At 36.2% G+C, this 15,904-nt stretch overlaps 1 protein-coding gene across 2 annotated transcripts; it reads right to left on the bottom strand.

The window, feature by feature from the left end:
- Window positions 1–9,231: 9,231 nt before the first annotated feature.
- On the bottom strand, window positions 9,232–15,381 carry LOC112295247 (U-box domain-containing protein 44). Of its 2 annotated transcripts, none has more exons than XM_090244162.1 (7): window positions 14,584–15,381; window positions 13,574–14,092; window positions 12,270–13,337; window positions 11,848–12,145; window positions 11,442–11,665; window positions 9,869–11,248; window positions 9,232–9,669 (listed from the first exon to the last, which is right to left on the bottom strand). In XM_090244162.1, exons 2-6 carry the CDS (start codon window positions 13,742–13,744, stop codon window positions 9,974–9,976), a joined length of 3,036 nt encoding a protein of 1,011 aa, XP_090100288.1. In that variant the 5' UTR covers window positions 13,745–14,092; window positions 14,584–15,381; the 3' UTR covers window positions 9,232–9,669; window positions 9,869–9,973. The 2 variants fall into 2 exon arrangements, with proteins under 2 accessions (XP_090100288.1, XP_090100289.1); XM_090244163.1 differs by having other exon boundaries at window positions 14,506–15,379.
- Window positions 15,382–15,904: the final 523 nt, after the last annotated feature.

Genomic DNA, 15,904 nt, shown 5'->3' with positions numbered 1-15,904 from the left:
TTTGTCATGTGATTCGTGCTGACTGATGAGATCACCCGGCGATCTTCGTCAATTCCAATGTCTACAACAGTTCCCCTATCATTTGTATGGCAAGCAGTGCACCATTGACCATGGAATCATAAAATGCTCTTTGTCTTCCCTTCATTCCTTCCCGCATATATATATGTACATACATATATATATATATATATATATGTATTTGAAAGGCTTTTTTGTCTTCCTATATATGTTACTTTAAATGGGAATTAAGAAAAATAGAATACTTAACATGATTCTGTCCAAAACCAGAATTTCAACAAGTTGGAAACTGCCAGTATATTATTGGTATAATCAACTTTCTGATTGTACTGCAAAACTTTATTAAGACACAGAATTTGTCCTTGGATCAATTTAAAAGGTATTCAAACTGGGCATTGCACGTCAGAAATTTGTTGAGGGTTTTGAAAAAAAATAATTAGTTTAGAAGTTGTTTAAAGACAAATATATATATATATATATATATATATATGTGTGTGTGTGTGTGTGTGTGTAAATATAGATTTATAAAGCTTAATAAATTTTAATTTATAGAACAAAATTGAATTAAAAAATGTAATATATATATATATATATATTTTTTTTAAATGAAAATATAATGAAGTTGCTAAAAAGATTAAATCATTCTCAAGAAACATACTTATTTTTAGTATTGAGCTTATAAATAAGCATATTTTTTAATCCCGAGTAGGATAAGAATTCTCCTTCAAGTCCATGTATTTATATTCTGAAATAACCTATTAATGTGGCTTAATTATGCACAAAATAGACTCTTTCAAACCTAAAATACTCAAAAAAGCTAAACTCAATCAATATATGGTAAGATATTGTTGAAGTAATAATGCACAAACACCTATTCTACCACTACTTTGACTTTGACAAAATTTAGCCACTCCTTAATCAAATAGTTACTTTTTATTATTGTTTCCAATCCTAGCAATCTTGATTCTATATTAATTTAAAAAATATATGTATGTATACTTGTAAAAGATTTGAAGATGTTATATCAAAATCTATACAACTTAAATCTATATTATAAAGTTTGTAATGATAAAATAATTTTATTAAAATTAAAAAATTCATAATTTTCTATATTTATTTGTAAAAATAAAATATTTAAATAATAATGTCTGCATAAAATTTTGATTAAATAATTTTTTAAAAATAAGAGTATTTTATTTATATGTATATATATATTTTAATTATAAAAAAATTATTCCAAATTATAGTCTAATCCCTCTAATGCTCATTCTTATCTTAGTGTAATCACAGTAGGAATTGAACTTCTAAATAATTTTTTACAAATCAAATTTTAAACTTAAATTTATAAAAATAAAGATGCACTCTTGTTTTTAAAATCTAATAAATATCTTAAAATATATATAAAAAATTGAAGTTATTTTAAGCTAACATATTAATATTCATTGGTAAGTATTTATAGAATAACATTGTATACTTAAAAAGGTATACTACTACTTATAGACATATGTTGTTTTATTAGTATAGCATTTTAAATTATATTATTAGACTGCCATAAAGACTCAATAAAGTCAAAATCTTGCACAACTAGCTTTTTGGGATTGAAAAACTTTGCAAGTCTAGGAAGATTTAAAATAAGATTATAAATGATTGTAGCATACAACTTTAATCATCTTAAGCTATATTAGACAACATCATTACAGTACAAATGCAAAGGCGAAAAATTATCTTTTCTATATATTCTCTATTAGTTTTGGCATCTTTCAAATATATATTATTAATATATATATATATATATATATATATTTTTTTTAACTATCTTTTATATCTTAGAATGCTTTTTAAAAATTTCATAACCTTTCTATCTTTTTAGTATTGATACGATTTTAGTTTTATTTAATCTATTCATTACATCTTGCAATTTTTAATTATCAATAATATTTTTTTGGCAAAAATTTTCTAATTCAAAATTTTCAAGATGTATTTATCTCAAGGATATTTTTTAAATAATCAATTTTAAAACGTACTACTTTGAAGAACATTAAATTAATTTAAAAAAAAAAAAAAAAAAAAAAAACTCCATGAGAAACCTCTACAAATGTTATTTACACCACATCACTTGGAATTCTTCGAAGTAATTAATCATTAACCTTAAAAGTTACATCTTCATGTTATTAAATAAAAGAAAAGTCAATAATGTAACCAATAATGTATCCTAAGAGAACTCATTCTCAATGGCCATTACTCATCATAACAAGGTAGCAAGTTTCAATACCACAACACAGAATACATCCTACAAGAGCAATCTCAAACCCACAAAAACCAGCCTCAAAATGTGCAAATAAAGAAAAAGCGAAGGTGCACTAGAGCAAAACAGAGCACATCACAAGCTTAGTTAACAGGCATAGTTAAACGAAGGGTGGTGCGAAGTAGACCATGCTTTTTGAGAAAGAGAGTGGAGACAAGAATACTGCAAGTGTGTTTAAAAAAAAAAAAAAAAAAAAAAAAACAGCATCACTGGCTACAAGTTTGTACCACATTGTTATCACTTTGTATTACTGTGTTGTGGGTAGAGAGGACAGTGTGTGAAGCGGAGCGTGAATGACGGTGAATTGCTGACTGTTGTTGAGGAGCATGGAGTTGTTGGGCCACCTTGTACAAGTTGGTTTTTGCAGGGACTCGGGCATGGAAATAGTGGTGCAGTACAACCATTTATCTAGTGGAGTTTTGTTTAGAGCTGAGCTGAGTTGAGCTTAGCTGCGTTGGTAGGATAGCTCATGCTCATCGGCAAAGCAGCGTCGAGGGGTCAACAACTGCTTTTGAAGGGAGGACCAGGTCAAGACTCTTACCAATATCTGGAGCTTCGCCACTAGTAACGGCAACACGTGCTGCCATGGAACTAGACCCCCTGCATGGGAAAAAGCCTAGCACAATGGCGCGACCCATTCAAGAGCTACGACATAGGGATGTGCAGCTTTGCGGAGCACAAGCTTCGAGCTGGAAGAAGCTCACTTGGCCGGCACTGCTGCTGGGAGATGTTGAGTGGAATGGGGAGTGGATTGGGGAGTAGAATGAAGCGTATATTATGCATGGAAGGCTGTGGCAGAGTGATCTTACTCGTCAACAGCTCCGGGTCGAAGTTCTGTTACCCAACTGCTGCATTGTGTTGGAGAAACTTTCGTTTCATTGATTCTCTTATCGGGCATAATCAGTGCCACGATTCCTTGAACATTCCAAGACAGATTAGGTAGCCCCTTGGTTTCTCGAACACAGCTCATGGGTTTACAAATCATGGGGGATGGACCTGAAATGGCAGGAAAGTGACACTGCCTGCGGTGATGAATCCAATTTTTGCTGTCTAGGTAGGTCTCGCCTGCCCCGCCCACGACCTGATCTCCCCCTGGCCCAGTGTGGTTGAATTTTCATGCGGCGGAGATCTACTCCCTGCTGTGATTCTAGTTCAGTTCCATGGTTTTGGTTGATAACGCGAGCCGCCTCATCTTTTAGCAACCCCCAACGAGACGTACCATGGTTTGCTTGGATTGATTAGCAAAAACCTTTAGCCATCGCATTGGCCTCCCACAGATTAACCTACGCTACGAAGAAATATTATCATGTAAACTTTACTTTCTGTTGTCGTTCTCTGTGTCGGCATTGGCGGCACTCTCGGCACAAACTCACAGGCAGAATGGCTCTGGGTTGCTTCACCCTCAAGCTTAGTAGGCCTTCTTCGAAGTATAAGACGTACCGTGGATGCACTGCTTGTCTGTGGATTCAGTTGTGTGTCATGGCTTACTGAGAAGTGTCAGTCTACTCATTTTGTATTCTATCGTCTCTCTCTATTGCTCTCTGTCTCACTCTCGCCACAAGCTCGCTCTTTCTCTCACACACACACACACTCGACTCTCTCGTTTGTCCAAGCTTTTCCAGAATTAATCACTTGCAAGCACGCAGTCGTCGACAACTCGCCTCAACCGTCGACATTCTCCGACTCGCTCGCTGATCTTCACACCAAGCGCCGTCAAAAGACGAAGGCAGTTTCAAGATGCAAGCTTTCACGGACACGCAAGGCTATAGCAGCTTCAATGGCCCGGCCACAACAGCGGCAACCACGCCACCGGAGGTGGTGGGAGAGTTCGGGGGCAAGGGCTGGCGTCCATCCTCCTGAACGCGCTCCCACAAGCACACCATGGAGCCATCACAGCACAACAATCTGTGGCGCTCTCCTGACAGCGGCCGCAGGGACTGCACCCAAAAACCACCGGGACGCATGCTTCTGTTTCCAGAGCTAATAGATACACATCTAAGTGTACAGTTTGTTCAGTTTTTTGCTAACTAACGGCAGATGAGGTGATCGCAGGAGCAAGGCTGACCCAACAGGACCTGTGGCTTGTGGATTTGCAGTCCTACTGGATCTGCATTTTAACAGCTGAGGATCTATGTGATCCCCACCTTGCTGTTCTGTGTGTAAGTCTGCAACAGGTAACGTTAATCCACCCGCCTAGTAACGGCGGCAGCGGTGAACATCTTGAGCGCTACAGATGTGCTACTGTTTTAGTAGCTATAAAGATGGGTAAAAAGATACTCTTTATTAGTGCAGAATAGCCACATTCTCTCTATGTTTGTGAATTCCAACGGTGACAGTCTTCTTGTTAGAAGTGTGTGCAAAATGTGACATATATATATATATTGTAAAAAAGGGGAAAATAATGGAATAAGAATGAGGGGTTTTGTATGTAAGAGAATGGGTTTTGTATGTGCTGGTGACACTGTGAGGAGGTTCACAGTGGATGTGAATATTGGTCTCTCTTAGACTCAGATCCTGTTTTTCTTTTTCTTTTCTTTTTCTTTTCTTTATTTTGTGCTTTGTCAACTTGAGTTTGTACACGAGTGCTTACATGAGGTGTTTCTGAAGTGGAGGAATTGACTCAACTCCACAGGAACTGTTTCTGTGCTTGATGATGATGCTGATTTCCACTGCTCAAATATAATAACTTTCTAATTTGGATTTATATACTTTTTATTCATGTGTTCTGTATGTGGTGCTTTTTCTATTTAGATGCATCAATTTATTTATATATGTGTGAATATATATATATATATATATATATATATATAAGGATTTTGGTGATTAAATTTTGTATTTTTTAGGGCGTTGTTTCAAAAGTAGTTAGATGATATCAAATGTTGTGTGAAAAATATTCTATTTGAATTTGATACTGAATTGTAAATAAAGTGTATTGGTGGTTTATTTTTTATTGTTAAGAAGCATTATTGAATTATTGCTTATATGTGTATAGATAATTTTTTTGATACACAACGATTTAATTTTGCATGCCTATGCTTTTTACAATATTGAAAACCATATTTTTTATAGTTTTTATTCAAAAAAAAATTCAGGGTGTAATTTAAATTTTATTTTAAACTCCAAGTAACAAAATATGCATAGAAATGTTTCTCAACATTAATATACTTAAATTCTTTGAAATTTTACAATTTAAGTGTTTTAACCAAATCATAAATTTAATACAAATTTAAGTGTTTTAACTAAAGAATTTTGGTATTTTATGGTTCATTTTTATATCTAAAAAAAAAATTATTTTTTTTTAATTTTTAAAGAATTTATACAAAAAAACTGCATACATACAATCATATAAGATATTTAGAGTCAAATTACAAAATTACCACAAAAAATTAATCTATATACAATAATTATATATATATACATATTATTCTATAGTTTTATGTAAAAACACTACTAATATGTACACCAAAGGTACTAAATATCTTTAAAACTTTAGCCTCAAAGACAAAAATGAAATTAAGAAATGACCTTTTTATATTACATTTGAATTCCTTAGATTTTTTTTGTTGCACCTAGTTGTTTTAAAATAAATTTATAATAAATTTTAGACTAAGCTTTTTAATAATTTAAATAATCATTTAAAATGATTGAAAAATCTTTCTTGAATTATGCTAAAATTCTTTTACAAATTTTACTAAAATAAAAATAATTCTATTAAAGACATAAAATGAGATTGGAAAATTCTATGGTACATTTGAAAAGCATTAGTTAGACTACCTTATGGCACGTGTATAGTAACTAAATTTATAAGCTCATTATTGCATTATTTCTTTGTATGAATTTTAATATTATAAATTAATAAAAAAATTCAAAATAAAAAAATAATTATTTTAGTACGAAATTTTTACAAAAAATAAATAAACTTGAATTATTAATATTTTTAATCATCTCCTTTTTTTATTCTTTCTTTCCATGTAAGTTTTCAACCTCTTAGACATAAAATATTACTAATATTTATTTGATATTTTGAAAATAAAATCTACAAAAAAAATTAATTTTAGCAAGTATCTACAAAAATTTATATTTTTTATAAAGATCATTAGATTCTTTGATTTCCTCATTTTAACAATTTCTTGCAAAATAATGTATTTCAAAAAAAATCTAAAAATAACTAATGTTATGTTTTATTTATTTCTGATCACTTTGAGAATTACTAATGTTTTACTTATAATTAAAAATTGGATAGTTTAAGTCATTTTTAAAATCAAAAATAAAAGATATTTATTTTTTATTTTCAATTATTATTACAAATAAGAATTTTATTTTTTGGCACAAATTTTATCTTCTTCTTATTTAAAAGTATTAATAATACCATAAAGATGCTTTGGAAATTTAAGAATAATGTATAGACTATTGGATCTTATTGCCAATAACTTAAAAATAAATAAAATAGCATAAAATAGTTTAACTTTTATGGAAGTATCTTGATTATTTTTAGAAATAAGTCATATTGATAATATTTTTTATCTAAAATAATATTATAAATTAATTTTTAAAAGTTAAATTTTAATTTTGATTTCTAAAATTTTAATATTTCGTTTCAAAATAAAAATCTTTCAACATTATTAACTAATTTTTTATCATCTAATTTTTTAAATTGAGAGTCAAAATAACATAATTTTTTATTAATTATTTTACTAAGTTAAGAATTTTATAATAAAATATAAAGTTTCTTGAAGTCTATTCCTTATTTCTTTATATTTATTTAAAATAATTTAAAAAAACATTATTAATTATTTCAGATAGATAATAAATCAATCTATATAAATCTTAAATTAATCCATTATTGGTATAATATAATTTTTACTTTTATTGGAACTAAAATTTGATTCCAATCCATACAACAACCTCTTTAGTAAGGATACTCATAACAAGTTGTTAAATTCTAATCCATATAAAAATTTAATTTTAGTCTACATAACATGTTCAATTACAATCTACACAATAAGCTATTTACTTTTGATCCACACAATAAGTTTTTCAATTTTAATTCACATAAGTCATTTAGTTTTGATTCAAACAACAATTTGTTTAGTTCTACTTTATACAACTAGTTATTTACTTTTGATCTACACAAGAGTATTTCAATTCTAATCTATACAATAAGTTGTTTAATTTTATCAATATTAAAACTTTGTTTTAATCCACAAAATAATTTATTCAATTCTAATCCATGTAATAGTTTAGTTCAAATCTATATAATAAATGTAGGCAATTTAAATCTTTATGTTCTATTTCAAATTTTGTAAGTTTTGAAATAGATATAGGTATGAATAAGCCTAAATTTATGCCACACATGTAGGACAATAACATTCACAAACCAAAAAATTCATATCTTCATGTGTTATAAAACTCAAAAAAATTCTAAATTTTGAACTCTATTTTATTTCTCTAAAAAATAGAGCGACCAAAATCCAAATATGATTGCATAGCTCTTACAAATTCATTAAAAATTCAAATTTCTAAAAACTAATATTCATAGAATCCTTCTTATGTTTGTTTTCTAAGTTTTTTATTTTTAATCAATCAAAGAAATTTACAAATATTATAGATAGATGGTTTTGCATCTTAAGATTTTATTTAACTTAGATATCAACTTAAGCTTTTCTTTGGTAAATTTTACAAGAAATTATCCTTTGCTTTCACCTAAATATGTCTATAATTTCTTAATATCTAATCTATCTTATCATGCCTTATTTATGGTCCTACAAAGTAAACAGAATTCATTTTAACAAAAATGCACTATTAGTAAAATTTCAACTATGATTTCTAAAGTAATTTTCTACTATATTTTTAACAAAGCCCTTTTAGATTATTAGTCTTTCTATATCCTTTCACATAGAAATTGTTTTACAACTTAATAACAATCACTCAAATAGTTGCTTGTTGTCCTTGATGGTTGTGCAAATAGTTGCTTGTTTTTCTTGACATCTATAAGTGGTACATTGACAATTGTATAGATAGTTGTCATTGATGGCACACATGGTACCAAATCTCTTGTTAATGTGAGAGCAAAGTATTAAAATAACCCACTCATTTACTGAATTGACCCATCCTATTGTGAAGAACAAGAAGAAACGAGGCAGATTGAGATGAAAGCTAGGAATAGGGGAAGGGGATAGGGAAAAGAAGAAGGGGTCAAGATGAAGAAGGCTGGGAATGAAGAAGGTGGAAATAAGGGCCATGATAATAATGATAGTTTTTGGAGATGATCTATTTTTCTGATAATGGTTACAATAGGATAAGTCAATTTAGTAAATAGATGGGTCATTTTAATATTTTCTTATATATACATATAATATATAGAAATACTGTAAATGAATGTGATACCTACTCTTCACTTTTTATACATCCATTCTTTTAATACTAATTCTTATGAATTAAAGCATTAATGTTTTATTTACAAAAAGTATTCTTATTAAGTATGAATATTAATTAGAGTTTATGTAGGATTTAGAGGACTGAATAAGATCCTACATATTATAACTATTATATTTTTGTATATGCTTCTAACAAAAATTCTTGCCATATAGTATAAAAACTGATTGCTACAGTCATTTTTTACTTTAAATAAATATTACTTTAAATAATGTCTAGTCAATACTCTAGTTGATAAATGATTAAGAAAATACTCTAGTTAGGATTTTAAAAATAGATATATCATAAATAAATAAAAAATGAAATGCAGTAAAATTGTTTTACTTTGGAAAGATCTTTCACTCCAAAAAAAATTATTATTTATAGGAGCATGTACAATTGCATCCATCAAGGCAGGAAATATATACACATATATGTATGTATATTGAAGCCACCATGAAATCGTAGGGACGTCAGAAGTTGATCTTCAGATATCATGACCAATTGAGAATGTAACCTCGTTCATATTCCATCAACTGATTTGAACATCGTTTTTTTCTTTTTTCCCTTTTTTTCGTATATATATATATATATATATGTACATCTTTTATTCTTTTTCAATCTGTTGCGTCACTGCAGATCCATCATCGTAGTTTGGGATATTCCATCCCTGGACTTGCCATCTCTTCGGGATCGCTATTCATTAGTTGCAATGCTCGCTGGCAATGGATGTCTGTACACTTATTCCAATTCACAAGCCAGTCTCTTGAAATCTGATTGATGGCGTAGGTACTCGAGCACACCTATCCTATAAATTAGCCATGCCTTTCCTGTTTCATAATTAAAAGATGAACTACCCACCATGCAGGATCCTCCCATTTTCCAGTCTGTCTTGTCTTCTCTTGTGTTGCTGCTTTGTAAGAGCACCATGCCTACAGCAAACAGATGTGGCCAGAGTCAACCCCAAGGATGCCAAGGTATTCTTCTTTCGCACTATTTAATCTAAGCCTAAGTGTAGTCTACATAAAAACTTTAAGCAGTAACACAAAGATAACACTGTCTAGAGTGTTACAATATTAAGAAGCTGCATCAGCCTATGGTAAGCAGAAATGATACGACGCGTGTGAATACCTTAATTCTGTCTCCTCAGAGAGACGCTTAGTATGATACATTAAAAGAGCTTTGGTGAAGACTAATTCATCTACTCCCAACAAGTTCAGAAAGCTCCTTGTGGAACTATTTGGAGGTGCTGCTGATCCAGTAATGTGATTGGGTCTGTAGGAGGTCAAGTTGCCGGAGAATTCTGCCAGCAACATCTCTCGTACTAGGAGATGCCTGCTGCGCAATGGTGATGATGTGCATCTGAGAAGGCGGCCCAAAAGATGCTTGATACGCGGGTATTCGAAAAAACTTCTCGCACATATTAATAGAGATCTCTTGTGCCCGTGCTGTACACTTGGGCATATTCTGAAGAATAATCGAGATCCCGTTCGCTTCATTAATCGTATGGCATCCTCGCTCCCAGTGTTCGTTATCCAGCAAAGTATACAATGCTTCTAAGGCCACCTCTGTAATCTTCCCATCGTCTTCGCGAACAATACTGAGAAGCGGATGGATGGCCTCTGCCACAATTAAACAGTACGTGGTTTCAATGGTGCACACGCCCGCATGTAATTTACAGGACTCCTGCGGCGGAGTGAAGCATTGCCACCACTTCTTGGATGCAATTGGCTTCACCAAACGTGGAGTACTTTTGGAGAAGTTGGCTAGTGCATGGGCAGCACTGATCTTCACCCGTGGTCGTCGGGAGTCGAGGAGCGTCACCAAAACTGGGATCACCCCCATCTCTGCTAATTGTTTCTGGAGGTCTGGAAACTCAGGGAAGGTGAAACGAACAAGAGCAACTAGAGACGCCTCTTGCATGGACTGGTTTGGGGAGGACAAAAAATTGACGAAGACAGGAACAATATTTAGAGTCTGCAATGTCCGTGTCAGTGAATGATCTTCTGCCGGAAAATGAGAAATTATTCTTGCAGCGGCCAACTTTTCAGGCTCTGAGATGTCTTCTGTCTTCAACACTCCTACTAGGAGCTGCAGAGTTCCGGAGTGGATTCGCACCGCCGACCACGCCTCCGCCCCATGCTTCCTCGATAAAGATGCGAACAGCTTCAACGAATCTCGCCTTGCTTCTAGCTCTTTTTTCCTAAAATGGGAAAGCAAACCCGACAGAGCGTTTCTTCTTATCATTATATCTTTGACAACTTGACCTGTGTGTTTCCCTTCTACGAGACCCAGAAGACCTTGGAGCAAGTGAGATTGTGCTGCCAGTGGTGTGGAGACACTTGATATTAAAAGAAAGAAAGTTTCAACGAAGTTGTCGAGGTCGGCAACCATATCTTCACTTCGTACCCACTGGTTACCAATGGCGACCAGTACATTAGCTATAATATGAGAGGCGCCGACTTTCGTCACCACTGATATCTTTTTGGAGCTAAGCAACCTAATCAAAACCTGTGACACGAGAATTCCCACAAATTACTCAATTAATCAGCTGAAGGGTAACAAAACTCAATTTTTAAAACTGTACATGATGTAGATTTCTCTCGAGGATTCGTTCATTTTTTTCGAGTGTGCGCAACTCTTTCCCTCCCTTTACCAATGAAAAGCAGATAAGATTCTCAAATTTATGCATTGTGAATGGTACCTCCAGTCCTATGCAGTCAGCAATCACGACACCAGCAGTGGGAGCAGTAGAAAGATTCTTAAGGGCAAGAATTGCAGCATCGACTTCTTCCTCGTCCTCAGAGTTTGCCATGTTGATCAATGTCTTGATAGCGTCACGAGAGCTAGCCAAGCTCCTGCTACTATCAGGCATGTGCTCTAACCGAGCCAGAGTCCTTGCCATCAGAATCTTTGATTCTCTTTCTCCTGCATACAAAGGCCCATGATCATCTTCATACCATACAAAACGACATAATCACTTGTAGTGTACACGACCACAAAAACTAGGTGATCTTAGCAGTTCTTGAAGAAGTTTAATCCAAATCGTTACACACGAGAATCAGACGATCAAGAGGTGGTCAAATATGGGATTTCTGTGGAGTAATTACCTTCAACTAGCCGCACGACCAAGGGTTTCATGAGGTTTGCTTCCGCCATGATCACAACATTCTCATCAGTGGTCGGTAGGTTCACCAGAATCCCCTTCGTGGAGATGACTAGGTTCTCATTCTTGTGCCCCAGGAAAGTAACAAGCAGTAGAACTGCATTGGGCGTCCGGCTGATCATTTCTGCTGCTTTGGGATTACCTGACAACACTTTTAACAAGTTGATAGCCGGTTCCGCTTCATTGTAATTTCGAAGACTACGTACCAACAAGTCAATTAACCCCTCAAACACTAGAGTCTCCTGCACATTCACAAGATGTACATCCACGAGTTAGACACTAAGTTGCACAATAGGATTCATCTCTTTAAAAAACCATGAAAGAGGATTCTACAATCTTTTAGGGATTCGTTAGCATAACGTACACCTGATTTTCTTGGTGATCCAGAGCAAGAGCAGTCAATGCATCGAAGCAGAGCTCTCGCAGGTTCGTGGGACTATCGGTAGTCTCAATCAACTGAATCAAAAGAGGGATCATCTTTCTGGACGCAATACCATATTTGTTGATTCCATCCTCCTCACAAAGCAACTTGATGTCTCGTGCACCGCGCATTTGCTCCATGGGCTGAAACGACCTTAGCCGAAATTCAGCATTGTCCAGACGAATATTATAGTTTCTCTCTCGCCACTCGGCAATTGACTGCTTTAGCGCGAAATTCGACATCATCTTAGTGTTTTTCAGCTTCTTCCCGAGTGGGCACGTGGTCTTGCCATCTTTGAACCATTGTTCAATAGCAGCCCGCTCGTAAGTCTGGCCGGAGGCAATCTGTACGGGGTCATTCATGATCTGCTTAGTGATTGGACAAATGAAAGAAGAGAGCGGCGACGAGGGAGCAACAACTTCTCTCATAGTGCGATGACTGCTTGGGGGCGATAATAAATTTAAAAGAGCACCGTTGTTGCCTTCAGCTGGCTCCTGCTGAAAATTTAAACCCTTCTCCAACACCTTGATGCAGTTCTCCAAGTACGTTGAAAATGTACCGCTGTCGCACACATCAACCTTCGAAATGTCCTTCTTTGTGTTTTCAAGTAGATCAGCAAATGTGGAATCCCCAGGGACAACATCCAAATAATCTGCAACACTTTCCACGAGCTCCTTACACTTTAGAGGCGTAGAAGTCTCAGTGATCTGGCCTAATAAGTCTATCACAGCTTGTTCTTTCAGCCCTAGCTTGGGAGGGCCGTCTTTCAGCTGTTGCTGCGTTCGAGATATCTGCAATTTGACCAATTCGCTGCAAGTATCTGGAAGAATGCATTCAAGGCCCCTACTCAAATTTCCTCTAAAATTTTGCAACTTCGTAAGGAGAAATGGACAGCTCAAGAGAGAGGACAGCTGGCTTTGTGCTTTATGAGCCATCACCAGCTGCTCCACAACCGTCATCTCAGCCTCTATGTCGTGCTGCTGAAACTGAATGGGTTCCGCTTGGAAGTGAATCTACAACCAATGACAGCAACAAATTCAGATTCGTGATGATCATGCGTAAAATCCTAGAGTACATTCATTTGTTCATTCATTCGTTTTCGGTCATGACTTATCGAAAATCACAAGCAAGGGTTCATAGATGCCACATACTCCACATCCATTTATTTGCTGACAAAGGGTTTAGATCTCACTTCAAAACAAGATTGATAAGAACACCTGAGTACTATACAATGAAACAAAGAGGTCACCTCTAGATCTTTCTGCAATTCCTTTAAAGAAATTGCAAGATCTCCCATTGTATTCGCAAAATCCACCAGAACAACGTGTGTAGGGAGGTCTTTCGTATTCATAACTCCTTGCGCTGCTACCGCCAGCATTGCAATTCTGTGACTAAGCTGTCCAACCGATTGCACAGCCATCGCACTACAAATTTCTCAAACCGTCAACCTTGACAAACGTGTCTCACAAGCAGATTATTTAAGAATTTTGCACGATGCGCGTCTAACACCAAACCCAAACTCTCGGCTTCTACAATTCTCAAACTAAATCTAATACCATACACGACTCGCATGCAACTGCATTAAGTTGGACCTGAATGCTGACGCATATACGATAACCCTATAGTAAAACGTCACTGAACGTGCTGTCATCCTCAGCTCGCATTAATGATCTCAAATTTAGGTGTCGGTAGGATTTGCTACAAGTATTGGCTTCCATAGCAGCTTCGTCTACATCGCCAAACATGCACGCAAGCGACACAGTCAATCCTGCACCACGCCGCGTCAAACCCTTTGTCGGTGCATGCATACAACAGGATCGCAAAAGGAAATTCAGCATAGATCGGACCGGGAACTTAGAAATGATGCTCAGATCAATTCCAGATTGTGACAAAATTATTTGAACGGAGCTTGACAAAATTCGTTGCATCATATTGCAGCTAACTTTTAATGACCCGAGAAACGCTTATAAATTACTTGACATTTTGAAAACACTAGTGTGAGCGGGACCGATGGCGGACAATGGCTCTCCGACACCCCAAGGTTAGCTAAAGCCATCCGCAAGGGTGACTGACCTGCCTGCCTGCCTGCTCACAAGCCCTACACTTGCTTTAAAACCAAGCATACTTCGACGAAAAGCACCTTACAGTCAAATTGGAAAAAATGTCATCATCTAGATCTACCTTTTGCGGGTCATTTCCAAGAAGCATTGCGATTCCGTTTGCAAGTGCAGATGAGTTTAACAAGGTTGGAAAACTCACTATCCAATTTCGAAAGCATGACTTGGGGTGCAAAATTGAAAGAGATCCCTTCACACCTCCCACAATTCCACACAAGAGGTGAATAGAGTCGCTTCGTGGCGACAATGCCACTCCACTTTCTGTTAAACTAAAAACTCCATATCCCGCCATGCACGAAATAATACCATGCCAAAATCATGCTCACGGATACGTCTCCATGGACAAGTATCGGGAGAAGGAGGACGAAGAAGAAGAAGCAGGGGTGCAGAAACTTAAATGCTCCAACAACACAAATTACGACGCGCGGACATGAGACCTCGCAAACTTGCATTCCAAGCACTTTTCGCAACCGTGCTCACTGCGATGAGCTCTTTACCAACTGCATCGACCACCGCGGTGTTGTAAAATCTCTCCAAGCGCGAGATAACTGCACTTCAAGCGACATTACACGCAGCATTTAGACGATTCCGAGCAAGACACAGCAGGCCACGAGGCGTGAAGTGGCGAGCTCCCAACCCATCGCTATCTACGGATAATTCCCAGCACAAATAAAGGAATTCTACAAGGAAACGAGTCGGTCTCAGTCCCGCCGGCTGCATGATAGCATTCCAACCCTCGGTGCACGAGCCTCAGATTCAAATCCCCGAAGCGCACATCTCCTTTTCAAATCCCCGCGTCTAATTCACAGGGGCACACGTCGCTCGTACGTTCGAAACAGCGTACTCGGACTCCAATCGAGAACTGCGCGAGAACTGAACGTCTTCTCACCCCACGGCCTGGTGAAGCCATAGCGCCCCAACGCAGAGGGTTGAGGAGCTGCACAAAAGCAGAGGCCCCGGACGCATGAGCCCACTTCTTGCAGTGGATGCGGAAAGCCGGAGGAGCCGGGACGGGGTTGGGGGGCCAAGCGACGACTTGGTGCAGCACGAGTACCGTTAGTCAAGGGGGACGTCGGAAAAGGATGGGAAACTGGAGCTCCCCTCCCCCCCCCCAAATAGCTCCGGACCCACGTTTCTGCCGCTGCCGCGCGGTTCTGGCGGAGCTGGGGGATCGAGCCTTCATGTCCCTCCCTCCACCACCGCCAGCTAACGAACTCACTACTCACGAGTCCTTGGATTAGAGATAGTCCAATTACAGTGTAGTGAAGGACCTACAACTCCATTCTGTCAATATCACCTTAAACAAACTCGTAGCAAAATGAGTCACTGTACTAAGACATCGCCGTGCATTAGGGTTTACACGTGGGAGCACTTTGATGAAATAACTGACCATGGTAATGTAAGTTCTATACAACCAATAATCGAAGATGGTATCATACGCTGAGGTACTCATGACTCGCATG

The sequence above is a fragment of the Physcomitrium patens genome, chromosome 18 (assembly GCF_059467195.1).
Source record: "Physcomitrium patens ecotype Gransden chromosome 18, ASM5946719v1, whole genome shotgun sequence".
Classification (NCBI taxonomy): domain Eukaryota; kingdom Viridiplantae; phylum Streptophyta; class Bryopsida; order Funariales; family Funariaceae; genus Physcomitrium; species Physcomitrium patens.
Note: the sequence above shows the minus strand (reverse complement) of the source record. Positions and strands in the feature narration are given on the sequence as shown.